This window comes from Hippopotamus amphibius, chromosome 3, assembly GCF_030028045.1.
Source record: "Hippopotamus amphibius kiboko isolate mHipAmp2 chromosome 3, mHipAmp2.hap2, whole genome shotgun sequence".
Classification (NCBI taxonomy): Eukaryota; Metazoa; Chordata; class Mammalia; order Artiodactyla; family Hippopotamidae; genus Hippopotamus; species Hippopotamus amphibius.
This window is the reverse complement of record NC_080188.1, coordinates 199,189,890-199,204,056: the sequence shown is the minus strand read 5'-3', so window position 1 is coordinate 199,204,056 and position 14,167 is coordinate 199,189,890. Positions and strand designations below refer to the sequence as shown.

Here is a 14,167-nt window from a genome sequence, read left to right as displayed (position 1 = left end):
CTCCTTCCCGTCCCGTCGCGTCTGCCCCCCAGCGTGACCCACCGGGGCGGGGCGCAGAGCTTCCCCGGCACCGGGGAGGGGGCGTCTCCGGCCCTGGCCGCACAGCCCCGGTGTGCGAAGGCCGCCCCGGCCCGGGCCGCGTGCTGCGCTCCAGGGACACGTGTTCCCAGGACGCGGCCGCGCGGCCGGGCCGGGCGAGCAGGCCCAGCCCCTGCTCAGGGGGCCTCGGGCTGTGTCCTGCGTGAGGCGGGTCTGGGGCCGGAGCGAGGGGAGGCCAGGCGGGCGTCCTCGCGGCGGAGCCGTCTGAGCTGCGCGGAGAGAGGCGGGGGCTCCGCTCTGCAGAGGCCCCGAGGGGGGTCTTGGAGGAACGGAAGGGAGGCAGGGGCGGGTGGCAGTGGAGAGCGGGGGTGGGGCCCGAAGGCTGTCCCCAGGGTGGCGTCTGAAGGCGGCAGGATCAGATTTACATTCTGGAAGTTCGCTCTGGGGGCAGGGTGGGTGCGGGGCCGGCTGTGGGGGACGTCGCGGGGCGTCCAGTGTGACAGGCACGCAGGTGCCCACGGGGTAAACCCTCTCTTCACGAAGAGCCGCGTGGTGGGGGACGGGGGGGGGGAACTGGGGGTTGAGCGCGGGAAAGAACAGGGCAGAGGGTCCCCCTCCAACGGGGGAAGGTCCTGGCCGGGCAGGGGCCGCCGTCCGGCCTGGGTGGGCGGGTTCTGCGCGGTCTCTCCTCCAGGAGGAGAGAGGAGGTCAACCTCAGCCGGAGACGGAGGCCGGGGCTCCCGCGGGGGAGGCAGGGGGGGCGGGCGCTGGGGGCCGCGGGCCCCGCGTGCAGGATGCAGGCCGCTCTCCGCGGTGCCAGGGCCTGGGGGCAGCCGAGCGCGCGGGCTGCGGCGCCGTTCCCACGAGGGGTGGCGAGCGGAGGCGGGGGTCTGCAGACGGCCCGGCTGCGGGGCCGGGGCTCTGGCCGGGGCTGCCTTCTCGCCCCAGGCCCTGGGTCCGCGCATCTGCGGCCGCTGCTGCCGCCCAGCAGCCGTCACTGCCCCCGCGAGCCTGCCCCAGCCCTGTCCTATCTTTCGTAAGAGCTTGGGGTTGACAAGACGTTCGTATTGGCTGTTTCTGACGCTTTTCCTTTCCAGCCTTTCTGACTCACGGCGGCCTGAGCGAAACTTCCAGGGCGCCTGCGCGCACGTGACCCACAGCCTCACGCTCCTCGCTGTGGCCTCACCTCCACGCCTGCTCCCTCCGCGCGGCCGCGCCGGCTTCGTCCAGGCTCTGGGCTCCCCACGCGGCTCCCACGCCTGGGCCTTTGCACGTGCTGCCGCCTGTCCTCCTTGCCTAGAGGACCCCCCTCCCCCCATCGCCAGTCCCTCGGGAAAGCCTTCCTGCTCTCCCAGGTCAGGTCAGATACGCCCCAGCACAGACTCACACCAGCAAGCGTCTCTCCTGTGTGCATGTCTCACAATCACAATTTTAGACTCATTTGTGTGCAGTTATTTAACACCCAGCTTGTGCTAAGTTCCACACAGGAAGCAAGATGTGCGTTCCGGGTTTGTTGAATGAACACATGGACGAGGACCTCCCCCACTGGCCTCTCTGCTCTGTCCCCCCGTTCCTGCACTGTCCGGGTCCAGGTCATCTCTGGCTGGACTGTGAACTCACCCCCTCTGCTCCTCACAGCGCTGTCGTCACCCTTCAAACAGATCAGGGCACTGCTCTGCTGGGGCCAGAAGTCCGTCTGAGCCCCTTTTCCTGGACTTCAAGGCCCCTGGGTGGGCTCTGCCCCTGATGCCCTGGTCTGTGGGGCCACCCTGGTCTGTGGGGCCACCCGAGCCTGTGGAACACGCAGCACCGCCCCCGCCCCCCGCCCCCGTCGTTGGTTCTTTTGTTTTATGACGCGTCTCACACATCCCGTGGGTTTGGGGAAAGTCCACGCCCAGCGGGAGTCCCCCTGCTGTGCCGAGGCCACGCAGGCCCTTCGAAGGGGCTCCTGGGTTCAGATCCGACCACAATTATGGAAGGCCATCTCCGTGCCAGGCACAATCAAATTTATTCTTTTAATTTTCACAGTAGTTTTGAGAAGTAGGTATTATTTTCTGCAATTTTTATATGAGGAAATCAAGTTTCAGAAAGAGGTTTGTTTGGAGTCATCTGGCAAGTGGTGGGCATCCCAGGATGGCGGGCTGCCTCCCGCCCACTGTAGCATCCAGCCCCCGCGGCCATGGGGGCGGGGCCCACCCGGAGCCAGCGCTGTCCCCCGTGGAGAAAGATGGGACGTTCTCCCCCAAGACCACTCGCACCACTCTGTTCAGCACCCCGGGGAGGCTCCTGCCACCTCAGGGAAGGAAGAGAGAGAGAGAAAGGCATCTGGGTTGAGAGACAGACATGAAACTATCTTATCTGCATGAATTTATAGATGGAGAGTCCTGGGGAAGACACACACAACACACACCCCACACCCCACACCCCACACCTGACACACTCCCCCCACACCCCCCCCCCCCCCAGCCAGTGAGCCAGTTCAGCACATGACAGGATGTGAAATCAATACACGGACACCTACTGTGTTCATATCTGTTAGCAATGAACAATCTGAAAATGAAATTAAGAAAGCATTTCTGTCTATAACAGCATCAAAGAGAATCACATATCTAGAAGTAAATTTTACAAAAGTATAAGACTTTATGCTGCGAACCGCAAAACAATGTTGCAAGAAATTAAAGATCTTAAAGGGAAAGACATGGTAAGACTGTGTTAAGATGGTGATACTCCCCAAACCGACCCCCAGATTCAAGGCAGTCCCTATCAGAATCCCAGATGGCTTTTTGACAGAAACAAACTGATCTTTTTTCCTTTTAACAAGCTGACTTTAAAATTTATATGGAAATGCAAGAGACCCAGCATACCCAAAATAATCTTCAAAAAGAACAAATTTGGGAGACTCGCGCTGCCTGATTTAAAAACTGAACTACGAAGCTGCAGCGATTAAGACGGTGTGGTATTGGCATAAGGGTAGACATAGATGAAGCAACAGAGTTCAGAAACAGCCCTCACAATTGTGGGCAGGTGGTATTCCACAAGCGTACGAAGACAGTTCGGTGGGGAAAGAATAGTCTTTGCAACAAGTGGAGATTCACACACAAAATACATTCACGAAAATGAACTCAGAGTGGATTGTAACCGGAATGTAGCTTCTACAACTACAAGGCTCCTCTAAGAAAGTATAGGAGTAAATCTTTGTGCCCTGGGTTATGTGATGGTTTCTTAGATGCGACACCAAAGCACAGGCAACAAAAGAAACAGGTAAACTGGACATCATCAAAATTAAAACCTTTTGTGCTTCAAAGCACACCATCAAAAAAGTGAAAAGATAACCACAGAGTGAGAGAAAATATTTGCAAAGCATGTTTGACAAGAAACTGGTATCCAGGATATATAAAGAACTCATATAACCCAATAATAAAAAGACAGATACTCAATTAAAACATGGACAAAGGATTTGAATAGACATTTCTCCAGAGGAGACATACAAATGGCCAATAAACGCATGAAAAGATGCTCGACCTCATTAGCCATCAGAGAAATGCAGATCAAAACCACAGTGAGATGCCACTTCACCTCTACTAGGATGGCTATAAACAAAAAGACTGTAACGACAAGTACTGCCAGGGCTGTGGAGAGCTCGGAACGCTCAACAATGCCGGTGGGGCGGTGAATCGGTGAGGCTGCCTTTTTTTTTTTGAAGTATAGTTGATTTACGTTGTGTTAATTTCTGCTGTACAGCAAAGTCATTCAGTTATACATATATACCTTCTTTTTTATATTCTTTTCCATTATGGTGTATCACGGGATATTGAATGTAGTTCCCTGTGCTCTACAGTAGGACCTTGTTTATCCATCCTGTATATAATAGTTTTCATCTGCTAATCCCAAACTCCCAGTCCTTCCCTCCCGCTTGGCAACCACAAGTCTGTTTTCTAGGTCTGTGAATCTGTTTCTTTTTCATAGATAAGTTTGTTTGTATCATATTCTAGATTCCACATGTGAGTGATATCACACGGTATTTGTCTTTCTCTTTCTGAGTTACTTCACTTAGTGTGATCATCTCTAGGTCCAACCATGTTGCTGCAAATGGCCTCATTTCATTCTTTTTTATGGCTGAGTAATATCCCATTGTGTGTATATACACTGTTTTTGTTTTTTTTTGTTTTTTTTTGGTTGTGTTGGGTCTTTGCTGCTGCACGTGGGCTTTCTCTAGCTACTCTTCCTTGTGGTGCACAGGCTTCTTATTGCAGTGGCTTCTCTTGTTGTGGAGCACAGGCTCTAGGCGTGCAGGCTTCAGTAGCTGAGGCACATGGGCTCAGTAGTTGTGGTGCACGGGCTTAGTTGCTCCGCAGCATGTGGGATCTTCCTGGACCAGGGCTTGAATCTGTGTCCCCTGCATTGGCAGGCGGATTCTTAACCAGTGAGCCACCAGGAAGTCCTACACCAGATCTCTTTTATCCATTCCCCTGTTGATGGACAGTCCATGTCTTGGCTATTGTAAGTAGTGCTACTAGGAACACTGGGGTGCGTGTACCTTTTTGAATTACAGTTTTTCTGGGTAGATGCCCAGGAGTGGGATGGCTGGATCACATGGTGGCTCTGTTTTTGGTTTTTAAGGAACCTCCATACTGTTTTCCTTAGTGGCTCCGTGCAGGCACTTTGGTACAGAGTTTGGTAGTTTCTTAAAATGTCACATGTAGTTGCCCTATGACCCAGCAATTCCCCTCCTGGATATTTACCCAAGAGAAATGAAAACATGTCCACACAAAACCACGCACGGAGTTGTTCACTGCAACGTTACTCATGACAGCCAACACGCGGAGATGACCCGTGCCCATACATTGATGAGGGGATGAACAACGTGGCACCCGTGCAGTGGATATTACCTGGCCGTAGAGAGTGAGGTGCTGACACCTGCTACAACACGGATGCGCCTTGAGGACACTGCGCTCCGTGGGCAGAGCTGAACACCAAGGTCACGTATCGTAGGATTTCATTTCTACGAAAAGTCAGGATAGGGGAATCTGTACAGATAGGTCAGTGGTTGCCTGGGGCTGGGAGGAGGCTGGAAATGAGGGCGTGACTGGTAATAAAGTCAGGCTTCTTTCTGGTGAAAATGGTCTAAAATTAGATCGTGGTGATGGTTGCACAACCCTATGAATATACTAAACCCACCAAACTGAACACATTAAATGAGTGAATTGCGTGGACGTGAACATGCATCTCAATTAAGCCTTTTTAACGTCGGGCCGCAGAATCCTGGACAGTGAGGTGGGGGTGAGGGCCGGCAGGGCGCCACCTTCCCTTTCAAGATGGGTTTTAGGATCAAGGCTAGTTTACCCAGCACGTAACAAGAGCTTACGAAACGCTTGGCGCGTGTGAGTGGGGAGGACGGGTCTGCATCCGTGCAGTCACAGCAGCTATGCTGGCCACGCCGACTCCAGGGCGCGGACTCGGATTATTCACGCGGGGCTGGGGCTTCAGCCCTCAGAAGGGCCCTGAGTGTAGGGGAGGCGCAGTGAGGAAAGCCTCACTTGCCTGTAAGATTCCTGCGCTGGTCGCGTCCTGCTCCACCGGGGAGGCTTCTAGGTGTGCTGTCTGTCTTCTGACCTGGGACACCGCCAGGCGCCTGCTGCGGTGGCAGGAGGAGGCTGACCTCATGGGGCGTCGGAGGAGGCTCTGCCCCCGTTTTGAGAAGCAGAAATAGCTCGGTGGGGAGAGGAGGGTTGGGGGAGCTGAAGACCACCTGACAAGCATCCAGGCGGCACACAGTGGAGAGGCTGCTCGAGCGTGGCACTGCCACGTGGCGGGGCGTTGTTTCGTGTTTGATAACACGGAACGTTTTAATGATAAACACTTGTGACAAAAGTGTATGTGAAAAAAGGCAGCATGCCACATTATATACAGTGTGGTCCCAACGTTAAAACAGACTCCGAAAAAAATACTGCCATAAGATCCTCCAGAGACGCCCCCGAGCTACCCTGGAAGGCAGGGCTGTGGGGCCGGCCCCCTCAGCCTCCTTCCTTCCTTCCCTGTAACCCGGATGACTGTTGTCCACGAGCAGCCCTTGTTGGGGCAGGAAGTTGATGTGCCGCTGTGTGGAGGGGCAGGGCCGGCGGGAGACCCCGACACCCTGGGCGGTGCGGACGGAGCCTGAGGCACGGAGGTGAGGGGCGGGGGGTGCCAGGCGCTTCAGGCAGGTCGGGGAGGCGGGGCCGGGGAGTCCTCGCCGGGACCTCGCTCCCCTGGGCGATGTCTCCGCTGGAGCGAGGTACACGAAAGCCACGTGGTTTGCAAGCTCTGGCCTCAGTGACTGGTTGGAACCTCAGTTCCCGGGCTTGTGAGCGGCCCCGGCCCCCGGCCTCTGTTCCCGCTGGTGTGGAACGGGCTGGCCTGGGACTACGGGGCGGGCTCGCGCAGCCCCGGGCCCGGGTGCCAGCGAGCGGTGGTGTGTGGCTGGTGCCCCACCGGTGTTGCTACTGGTGGAAGGACCCTTGAACGTAAAGGGGTTACGACCTAACACAGTCTTTCTTTAAAACTGATTTTTATCGGGGCGTAGCTGGTTTACAGTCCTGAGTTAGCTCCTGCTGTGCAGCAGAGCAAATCAGGTATGCGTCACGTACCTGCGCCCTCTTTTAGACTCTTCTCCCGTGTAGGTCATCACAGAGCTCCGAGTGGAGCTCCCTGTGCTGCACAGCAGGCTCTCATTCGTCACCTGCTCTACATACAGTCGTGTGTATCTGTCAATCCCTGTCTCCCAGTTCATCCCACCCCTCCCCCTTCCCCCTTGTTAACCGTAAGTTTGTCTTCTAAATAAGTTCATTTGTACCATTTTTTAAGATTCCACATACAAGTGATATCATTTTTCTCTGTCTGACTTCACTCAATATGACAATCTCTAGGTCCATCCATGTTGTTGTAAATGGCAGTATTGTTTTTTATGGCTAATATTCCACTGTATATGTGTACCACATCTTCTCTATCCATTCATCTGTTGATGGGCATTTAGGTTGCTTCCATGTCCTGGCTGTTGTAAACAGTGCCGCAGTGAACATTATGGTACATGTTTCTTTTGGGATTATGGTTTTCTCTGGGTATATGCCCAGGAGTGGGATTACTGGGTCATATGGTAGTTCCATTTTTAGTTTTTTAAGGAACCTCCATACTGTTTTCCATAGTGGCTGCACCAACTTACATTCCCACCAACAGTGCAGGAGGGTTCCTTTTCTCCACACCCTCTCCAGCATTAATTGTTTGTAGATTTTGTGATGATGGCCATTCTGACCGGTGTGAGGTGATATCTCATTGTGGCTTTAACTTGCATTTCTCTAAAGATTAGTGATGTTGAGCCTCTTTTCATGTGTTTGTTGGCCATCTGTGTGTATTCTTTGGAGAAATGTCTATTTAGGTCTTCCCCCCGTTTTTTGATTGGGTTATTATTATTTTGAATATTGAGCTGCATGAGCTGTTTGTATATTTTGGAGATTAATCCCTTGCCACTTGCTTCATTTGCAAATATTTCCTCCCATTCAAACAACAGAGGGTTGTCTGTTTTGTTTATGGGTTCCTTTGCTGTGCAAAAGCTTTAAAGTTTAGTCAGGTCCCATTTGTTTAGTTTTGTTTTTATCTTCGTTACTCTAGGAGGTGGGTCAAAAAAGATACTGCTGCAATTTATGTCAGACTGTTCTGCCGATGTTTTCCTCTAAGAGTGTTATAGTATTCGGTTTTACATTTAGGTCTTTAATCCATTTTGAGTTTATTTTTGTGTATGGTGTCAGAGACTGTTCTAATTTCATTCTTTTACATGCAGCTGTCCAGTTTTCTCAGCACCACTTACTGAAGAGATGGTCTTTCCTCCATTGTGTATTCTTGCCTCGTCATAGATTAATTGACCACAGGTGCATGGATTTGTTTCTGGGCTTTGTCCTATACCATTGACCTATATTTCTGTTTTTGTGCCAGTACCATACTGTCTTGATGACTCTAGCTTTGTAGAGAGCCTGATTCCTCTGGCTCCATTTTTCTTTCTCACGATCGCTTTGGCTATTTGGGCTCTTCTGTGTTTCTATACAAATTGTAAAATTTTTTGTTCCAATTCTGTGAAAAATGCCATTGGTAATTTGATAGGGATTGCATTGAACCTGTAGATTGCTTTGGATAATATAGACATTTTTCACAATGTTAATTCTTCCAACCTAAGAACCTGGTATATCTCTCCATCTGTGTCGTCTTTGATTTCTTTCATCAGTGTCATAGTTTTCTGAGTACAGGTCTTTTACCTCCTTAGTTAGGTTTATTCCTAGGTATTTTATTTATTTTTTATTTTTATTTTTTTCCCTAGGTATTTTATTTTTGTTGTTGTTGCAATGGTAAATGGAAGTGTTTCCTTAATTTCTCTTCCTGATCTTTTATTGTTGGTGTATAGGAATGCAAGAGATTTCTGCGCATTAATTTTGTATCCTGCTACTTTACCAAATTCAATAACTCTAGTAGTTTTCTGGTGGCAGGATTTTCTACGTACAGTATCAAGTCATCTGCACACAGCGACAGTTTTACTTCTCTTCCAATTTGTATTCCTTTTATTTTTCTGCGATTGCCGTGGCTAGAACTTCCGAAACTGTTGAATAAAAGTGGTAAGACTGGACATCCTTGTCTTGTTCCTGATCTTAGAGGAGATGCTTTCAGTTTTTCATCACTGAGAATGATGTTTGCTCTGGGTTTGTCATATATGGCCTTTATTCATAAACGGTCTTTATTTAGCTTTTGGAAGAGGCTCTCCTGGCCCGTGGGCAGAGGCCTCTGGGATGCTCACCCTGCCCCTCTCACCCGCAGACATCCCTCTGCCACCATGAGGAACCAGGAGCCCATGGTGGCTCCTGCCACCACTGCCATGCCTCCTGGGCCTGTGGACAACTCCACCGAGAGCGGAGGCGCCGGGGAGGGCAAGGGGGACTTGTCTGCCACGATGAAGGCCAGATTCTTCAATGAGATCGTCAAGCTCCGCTGTGAGTGTCTCCGGTGTGCGGCTCGGGGGCGGGGGATCACCCTGGGGGGGGGTGGCGGCCGCGACTTCTCCTAACGTCTGGACTCCAGGCTGGCTCATCTGGGGGCCCCCAGGAACGGGGGACAGCGTGGTCTGGCACGGATGAAGGGAACAAGGGGGTTCATGTGCCCTCACCTCTCGAGGGAAAGTATTGTTATACTTAGAACACTGTCAAAGATGAGACCAAAAGAAGGTAAATTATGAAACAGAAGTCATTATTCAAGTTTTCCAGTCACACTTTGAAACTACGTTATTTTGGAAGATAGGAAATAAAACCTCCCACCGCTTCCTGGATTCCTGGTGGAGGTGGTGAGGGGACACCCGATGGCGGGGGCAGCCCCACGGGTGGGAGGCGGCGTCAGGACCCTGGAGAGCAGCGCGGCCGGCCTGCGCGCCCCCACGCCCGCTGGTCCCTAAGGAGTTCAGCCCTCCCAGGGCCGCACACGAGGGCTAGGCCGGGCCTTCCTGCGCCGGGGTCCGATGAGGACCACCCGTCCTCGGTGTGGGCCGCAGTTGCGAGGATCAGAGGGGTCACGTCTCCGCAGAGCCCAGCCGGGGGCCCTGGGGTGCAGCCGGCTGCTGTCTCTCCTACAGGCTGTGCCCGCCGGGGTGGCAGGAAGGGGAGGGCCCCAAAGGTGCAGCTTCCGTGCAACCCACTCCTGGGGTAAAGTGAGGGGCACGGGCGGGGGCGGGGTCCCTACCCCGCGGTTCCACCCCCATGGGGCCGGGGCTGGAGGCGGGCCCCGCTGACCCCGCCCCCCCCCCCCCCCCCCCCGCGCGCAGTGCCACCCTGGGCGCTGGTCGCCGTCGCAGTGGTCCTGGGCCTCCTGCTCCTCACCTGCTGCTTCTGCGTCTGCAAGAAGTGCTGCTGTAAGAAGAAGAAGAACAAGAAGGAGAAGGGCAAGGGCGCCAAGAATGCCATGAACATGAAGGACATGAAGGGCGGCCAGGTAGGCGGGGCCCGGGAGCGGACGCCGCTCGGTGCTTCCCGGGGCGGGGGGGCTCACGCTGCTGGGCTTGCAGGGACGGGTCCCCGACGGACCCCAAAAGAGGCCGTTGGGGCGAAACGCTGGGAAGAGAGACCCCCTGCCCACCAGGAAGTTTCCCACCTGCAGGGCAGCTGGGCCACCTTCTGTCATGGGGCTCGGGGGGGGGGGGGGGGGTGGGGTCCGCCTGGTCCACGAGGACTCAGTTTATCTCCCCCTGTCTCTGGGGGGTGGCGGGAGGTCAGCCTGGGAAGGGCCCTGAGGTGCCCGTGTCCCTTTTCTTTTTTTTTCTTTCTTTTTTTAATGACGCACGGGCTCAGTTGCTCCGTGGCATGTGGAATCTTCCCAGGGCAGGGCTCGAACCCGTGTCCCCTGCATTGGCAGGCAGATTCTTTACCACTGCGCCACCTAGGAAGTCCGCCCGTCTCCCTTTTTAAAGTCTCCCCATGTTTGTCCTGGGAGAAATTTCTTGCTCAAGGAATCATTGTGGAGGATGGAAGGAGGGCTGCTGTCGGGAGGGCAGCCAGGGGCCTCTGAGTGTGCCTGGTGAGTGTGTGTGAGTGTGCGTGAGTGTGCGTGGGGACACACGTGTGCACACATGAGAGCGTGTGGGCCCCGCGCGTGCTCGTGCGGCACCCCCGCTGGTCCGCCACACGGCCTGAGCTGCGGGCTTTTCTCACTATCTTCCTTCTCCTCCCACCTGGATGCACCTGGCCTGGACACCCGGACTGCACGCCTGGTACGTGTTGCCCGGGGCGGTGGCCTGAGCTGGGGGAGGACCGGCGGTCACAGGGGGGCCGAGGGGAGGCGGGGCCCTGACAGAGCCCCCAGCTCTGGGTCGGGGTCTGCACGAGGAGGGACCATGCGAGGCCTCTCCCCTAACCCTCACGCCTCTCCTCAGCCCCCAGGACGATGACGACGCAGAGACGGGCCTGACGGAGGGAGAAGGCGAGGGGGAGGAGGAGAAGGAGCCGGAGAACCTGGGGAAACTACAGTTCTCCCTGGACTACGACTTCCAGGCCAACCAGGTGTGGGGGCCGGACCCCGGACGTGGACCCTGCTCCAGGGAAGGGCCGCGCTCAGGCTGCTTCCGGGTGTTATTCCCAGCCGCCAAGGAGGGAGAGGGAGACCGACTTCCTGTCTGGCACGCCCCCCGCCCGCCGCCCCCCCAGGACTGACCCACACCCACTCTCTCCACAGCTCACCGTGGGCGTCCTGCAGGCCGCAGAGCTGCCCGCCCTGGACATGGGTGGCACCTCGGACCCTTATGTCAAGGTCTTCCTCCTTCCAGACAAGAAGAAGAAATATGAGACCAAAGTCCATCGGAAGACGCTGAACCCCGCCTTCAATGAGACCTTCACCTTCAAGGTGCCAGGCTGGCGCGCGGCAGATCTGCCCCTGGTCCTGGGCTGCCGCTGAAGCCCGGGGCCAGCTCGGCCTGGACCAAAGCCCGGGTGTCTGTGGACTCGGCAGGCGTCCTGCGGCCCCTGGAGGCCCCGAGCTGCCCTGACCCCCGTCTTGCCTGTGCCCTGTAGGTGCCGTACCAGGAGCTGGGAGGCAAGACCCTGGTGATGGCCATCTACGACTTCGACCGCTTCTCCAAGCACGACATCATCGGGGAGGTGAAGGTGCCCATGAACACCGTGGACCTGGGCCAGCCCATCGAGGAGTGGAGGGACCTGCAGGGCGGAGAGAAGGAGGAGGTGAGGGTGGAGGCAGGCAGGGCCCGCCCCAGACCCCCGGCTTTGTCTCTGAAGATGAGGCTCAGCCGCCTGCGGGGCCGCAGGGAGGCCCAGGGGGACGTCTCCCCCGAGGCTCTGCGCCCACTTAGGGCCAGTGACCCACGTGGGGGCCTCACTCGCCCACGCTGTTCTAGAGGACCCTCAGCAAGGGGGCTGGTCTTCCTAGAAACTGCTATAGCACTCACTCACGGAATGTTTATTGAGCGCCTGCTGTATACCAAAGCCTTCATGTAGCCACCACCGCTTCCAGCACCCGCCGTGCGTGCTAGCCGAGCCCCTGCGTATGAGGCACGTCCTTCCTCACCTCGGGCTCAGGCCTCCCCTCGACAGGGATGTGGGTGAGGTGGTCAGCCTTGGCCCCGAGGCCCACCTCTGAGAAGCTTTGATCTATGCCTTGGCCTTGGCCGAGATCTCAGGCCCAAGAGCCCCAGTGCTAAATCGTCCTCCTCTCATTGGTCACAGGGTCCTTGCCCTGTGACACTAACACAGGAAAAAAGATGTCAAGGGCTTCGAAGACCACAGCTCACTCTGCATGTGGGATGGCTGTGATCTAGTGCCCTTGGAAATGGCTCTTGGGTACCACGTCTGTCCAGAGCCTCCTGGGCACCACGCCGCCCACAGCCTGTCTTTGGCTCTGCAGTGCCCGCCCGTCGCGGCCAGGGCTGTGCTGAACCTGGGCCCGAGGCCCTGAGAGGGTCAGCCATGCAGGAGCTGAGGGCTGCTGCACTGACTGTGTCCCCTTCCCCCAACAGCCCGAGAAGCTGGGTGACATCTGCACCTCGCTGCGCTACGTGCCGACGGCTGGGAAGCTCACCGTCTGCATCCTGGAGGCCAAGAACCTCAAGAAGATGGACGTGGGCGGCCTTTCAGGTGCGTGCAGGGCTTCTGGTCGCCACTGGGGGGCACCCGCGAGCCACTTGTGGCCCCGAGCCCTGGGACACGCGTGACGTGGGCGGTCTGAGCAGCTTTGGGTCCTCAGGGCAGGACGGGGTGGGGAGCCCCGCTGGGAGCTGCCTTCCTGCTGCTCTCCCTGTGGGCCCTGGAGGAAGGGGTCAGAGATGTCACCACCCCCAGGTGAGGCAGGGACAGGAACGTGCCGGCGGTGGGAGGGCTCAGCCCCTCCGCCTGGGCCTGGGTCTTCTTCAGGGGGAGGTGGGGGCGGCTCGGCCCTGGAAGGGGCTCTGGGGGCGGTGCTGGGGGGCCACCGCCCTGCCTTCCTGCGGTGCTTGGGTTCCCTGCCCAGGACAGACATCACCAAGCCGTCCCCCTGCTCCTCACCGAGCGCAAGCACAGACGGGCAGAGCTCCAGGCGGCCACGGCCACGGCCGTGGTGGGTCCCGGAGGGGCAGGCTCTGGCCGCCTGGCCCGGAAGCCGGCTCTGCTGTCCGCAGGCTGGCGGGCTCAGGGCCTGTCCGGCTGCTTCCCCGCAGACCCCTACGTGAAGATCCACCTGATGCAGAACGGCAAGAGGCTCAAGAAGAAGAAGACGACGGTGAAGAAGAAGACCCTGAACCCCTACTTCAACGAGTCCTTCAGCTTCGAGATCCCCTTCGAGCAGATCCAGGTGCTGGGCCGGTGGGGTGGGCGCTCACCCCTGCCCCGCGGAGGCACGGCCACTGCCCTGGGCCTCCGTCCCAGCTGCTCCCGAGCTCCCCCTCCCCCGGGGAGCCGAGCAGGAACTGCTCACAGACCCTTCCCTCCGGCCTTGAGGCTGCAGCCGCCACCTCCCTGGGTCCTCTCCCCGCCTCTGGGCCCTTCAGCTCCCAGGGCGTGTCACCTCGCCCGTGACGCTGCGCCACGTCCTCTGAGGTCCCGAGGCGCCTCGTGCTGGTCCCTCTGGTGTGACCGGTGTCACCCTGCGGGGACGTGTCTGCTCCTCTGCGCCCAGCGCTCAGCACGCCGCCTGGAGCGCGTGCTCGGCCGCGGGTAGACACACAGGGTGCAGCCGGGCGGGGCCCTGCCTCTGGGACCGGCCTCCGGGGGCCTGGGGGGGGGGCCCTGCGTCACAGGCGCCTCTCCCGCCCCGCCCCCACCGTGTCCTGCAGAAGGTCCAGGTGGTGGTCACCGTGCTGGACTACGACAAGCTGGGCAAGAACGAGGCCATCGGCAAGATCTTCGTGGGCAGCAACGCCACGGGCACGGAGCTGCGGCACTGGTCCGACATGCTGGCCAACCCGCGCCGGCCCATCGCGCAGTGGCACTCGCTGAAGCCCGAGGAGGAGGTGGACGCGCTGCTGGGCAAGAACAAGTAGGGGGCCGCGCGGACGCCGCCCTCGCGGCCTCCCCGCCCGTCTGTGCGCCGCCGCGCCCCCGTGTCTCCTCCCTCGTCCTCTTCTCACAGACGCCTCTCCCGG

At 57.2% G+C, this 14,167-nt stretch overlaps 1 protein-coding gene across 1 annotated transcript in view; it reads left to right on the top strand.

The window, feature by feature from the left end:
* Positions 1-14,065, top strand: part of SYT2 (synaptotagmin 2) — a 72,155-nt gene extending 58,090 nt beyond the window's left edge. Inside the window, exons 2-9 of the mRNA XM_057729890.1 lie at positions 8,875-9,047; positions 9,869-10,035; positions 10,980-11,099; positions 11,272-11,439; positions 11,607-11,774; positions 12,566-12,683; positions 13,244-13,377; positions 13,859-14,065. Of these exons, the coding sequence (XP_057585873.1) occupies positions 8,891-9,047; positions 9,869-10,035; positions 10,980-11,099; positions 11,272-11,439; positions 11,607-11,774; positions 12,566-12,683; positions 13,244-13,377; positions 13,859-14,065 (1,239 nt within the window). The 5' untranslated portion in view covers positions 8,875-8,890. The remainder of the gene's footprint in view (positions 1-8,874; positions 9,048-9,868; positions 10,036-10,979; positions 11,100-11,271; positions 11,440-11,606; positions 11,775-12,565; positions 12,684-13,243; positions 13,378-13,858) is intronic.
* The last annotated feature ends 102 nt before the right edge of the window (positions 14,066-14,167 follow it).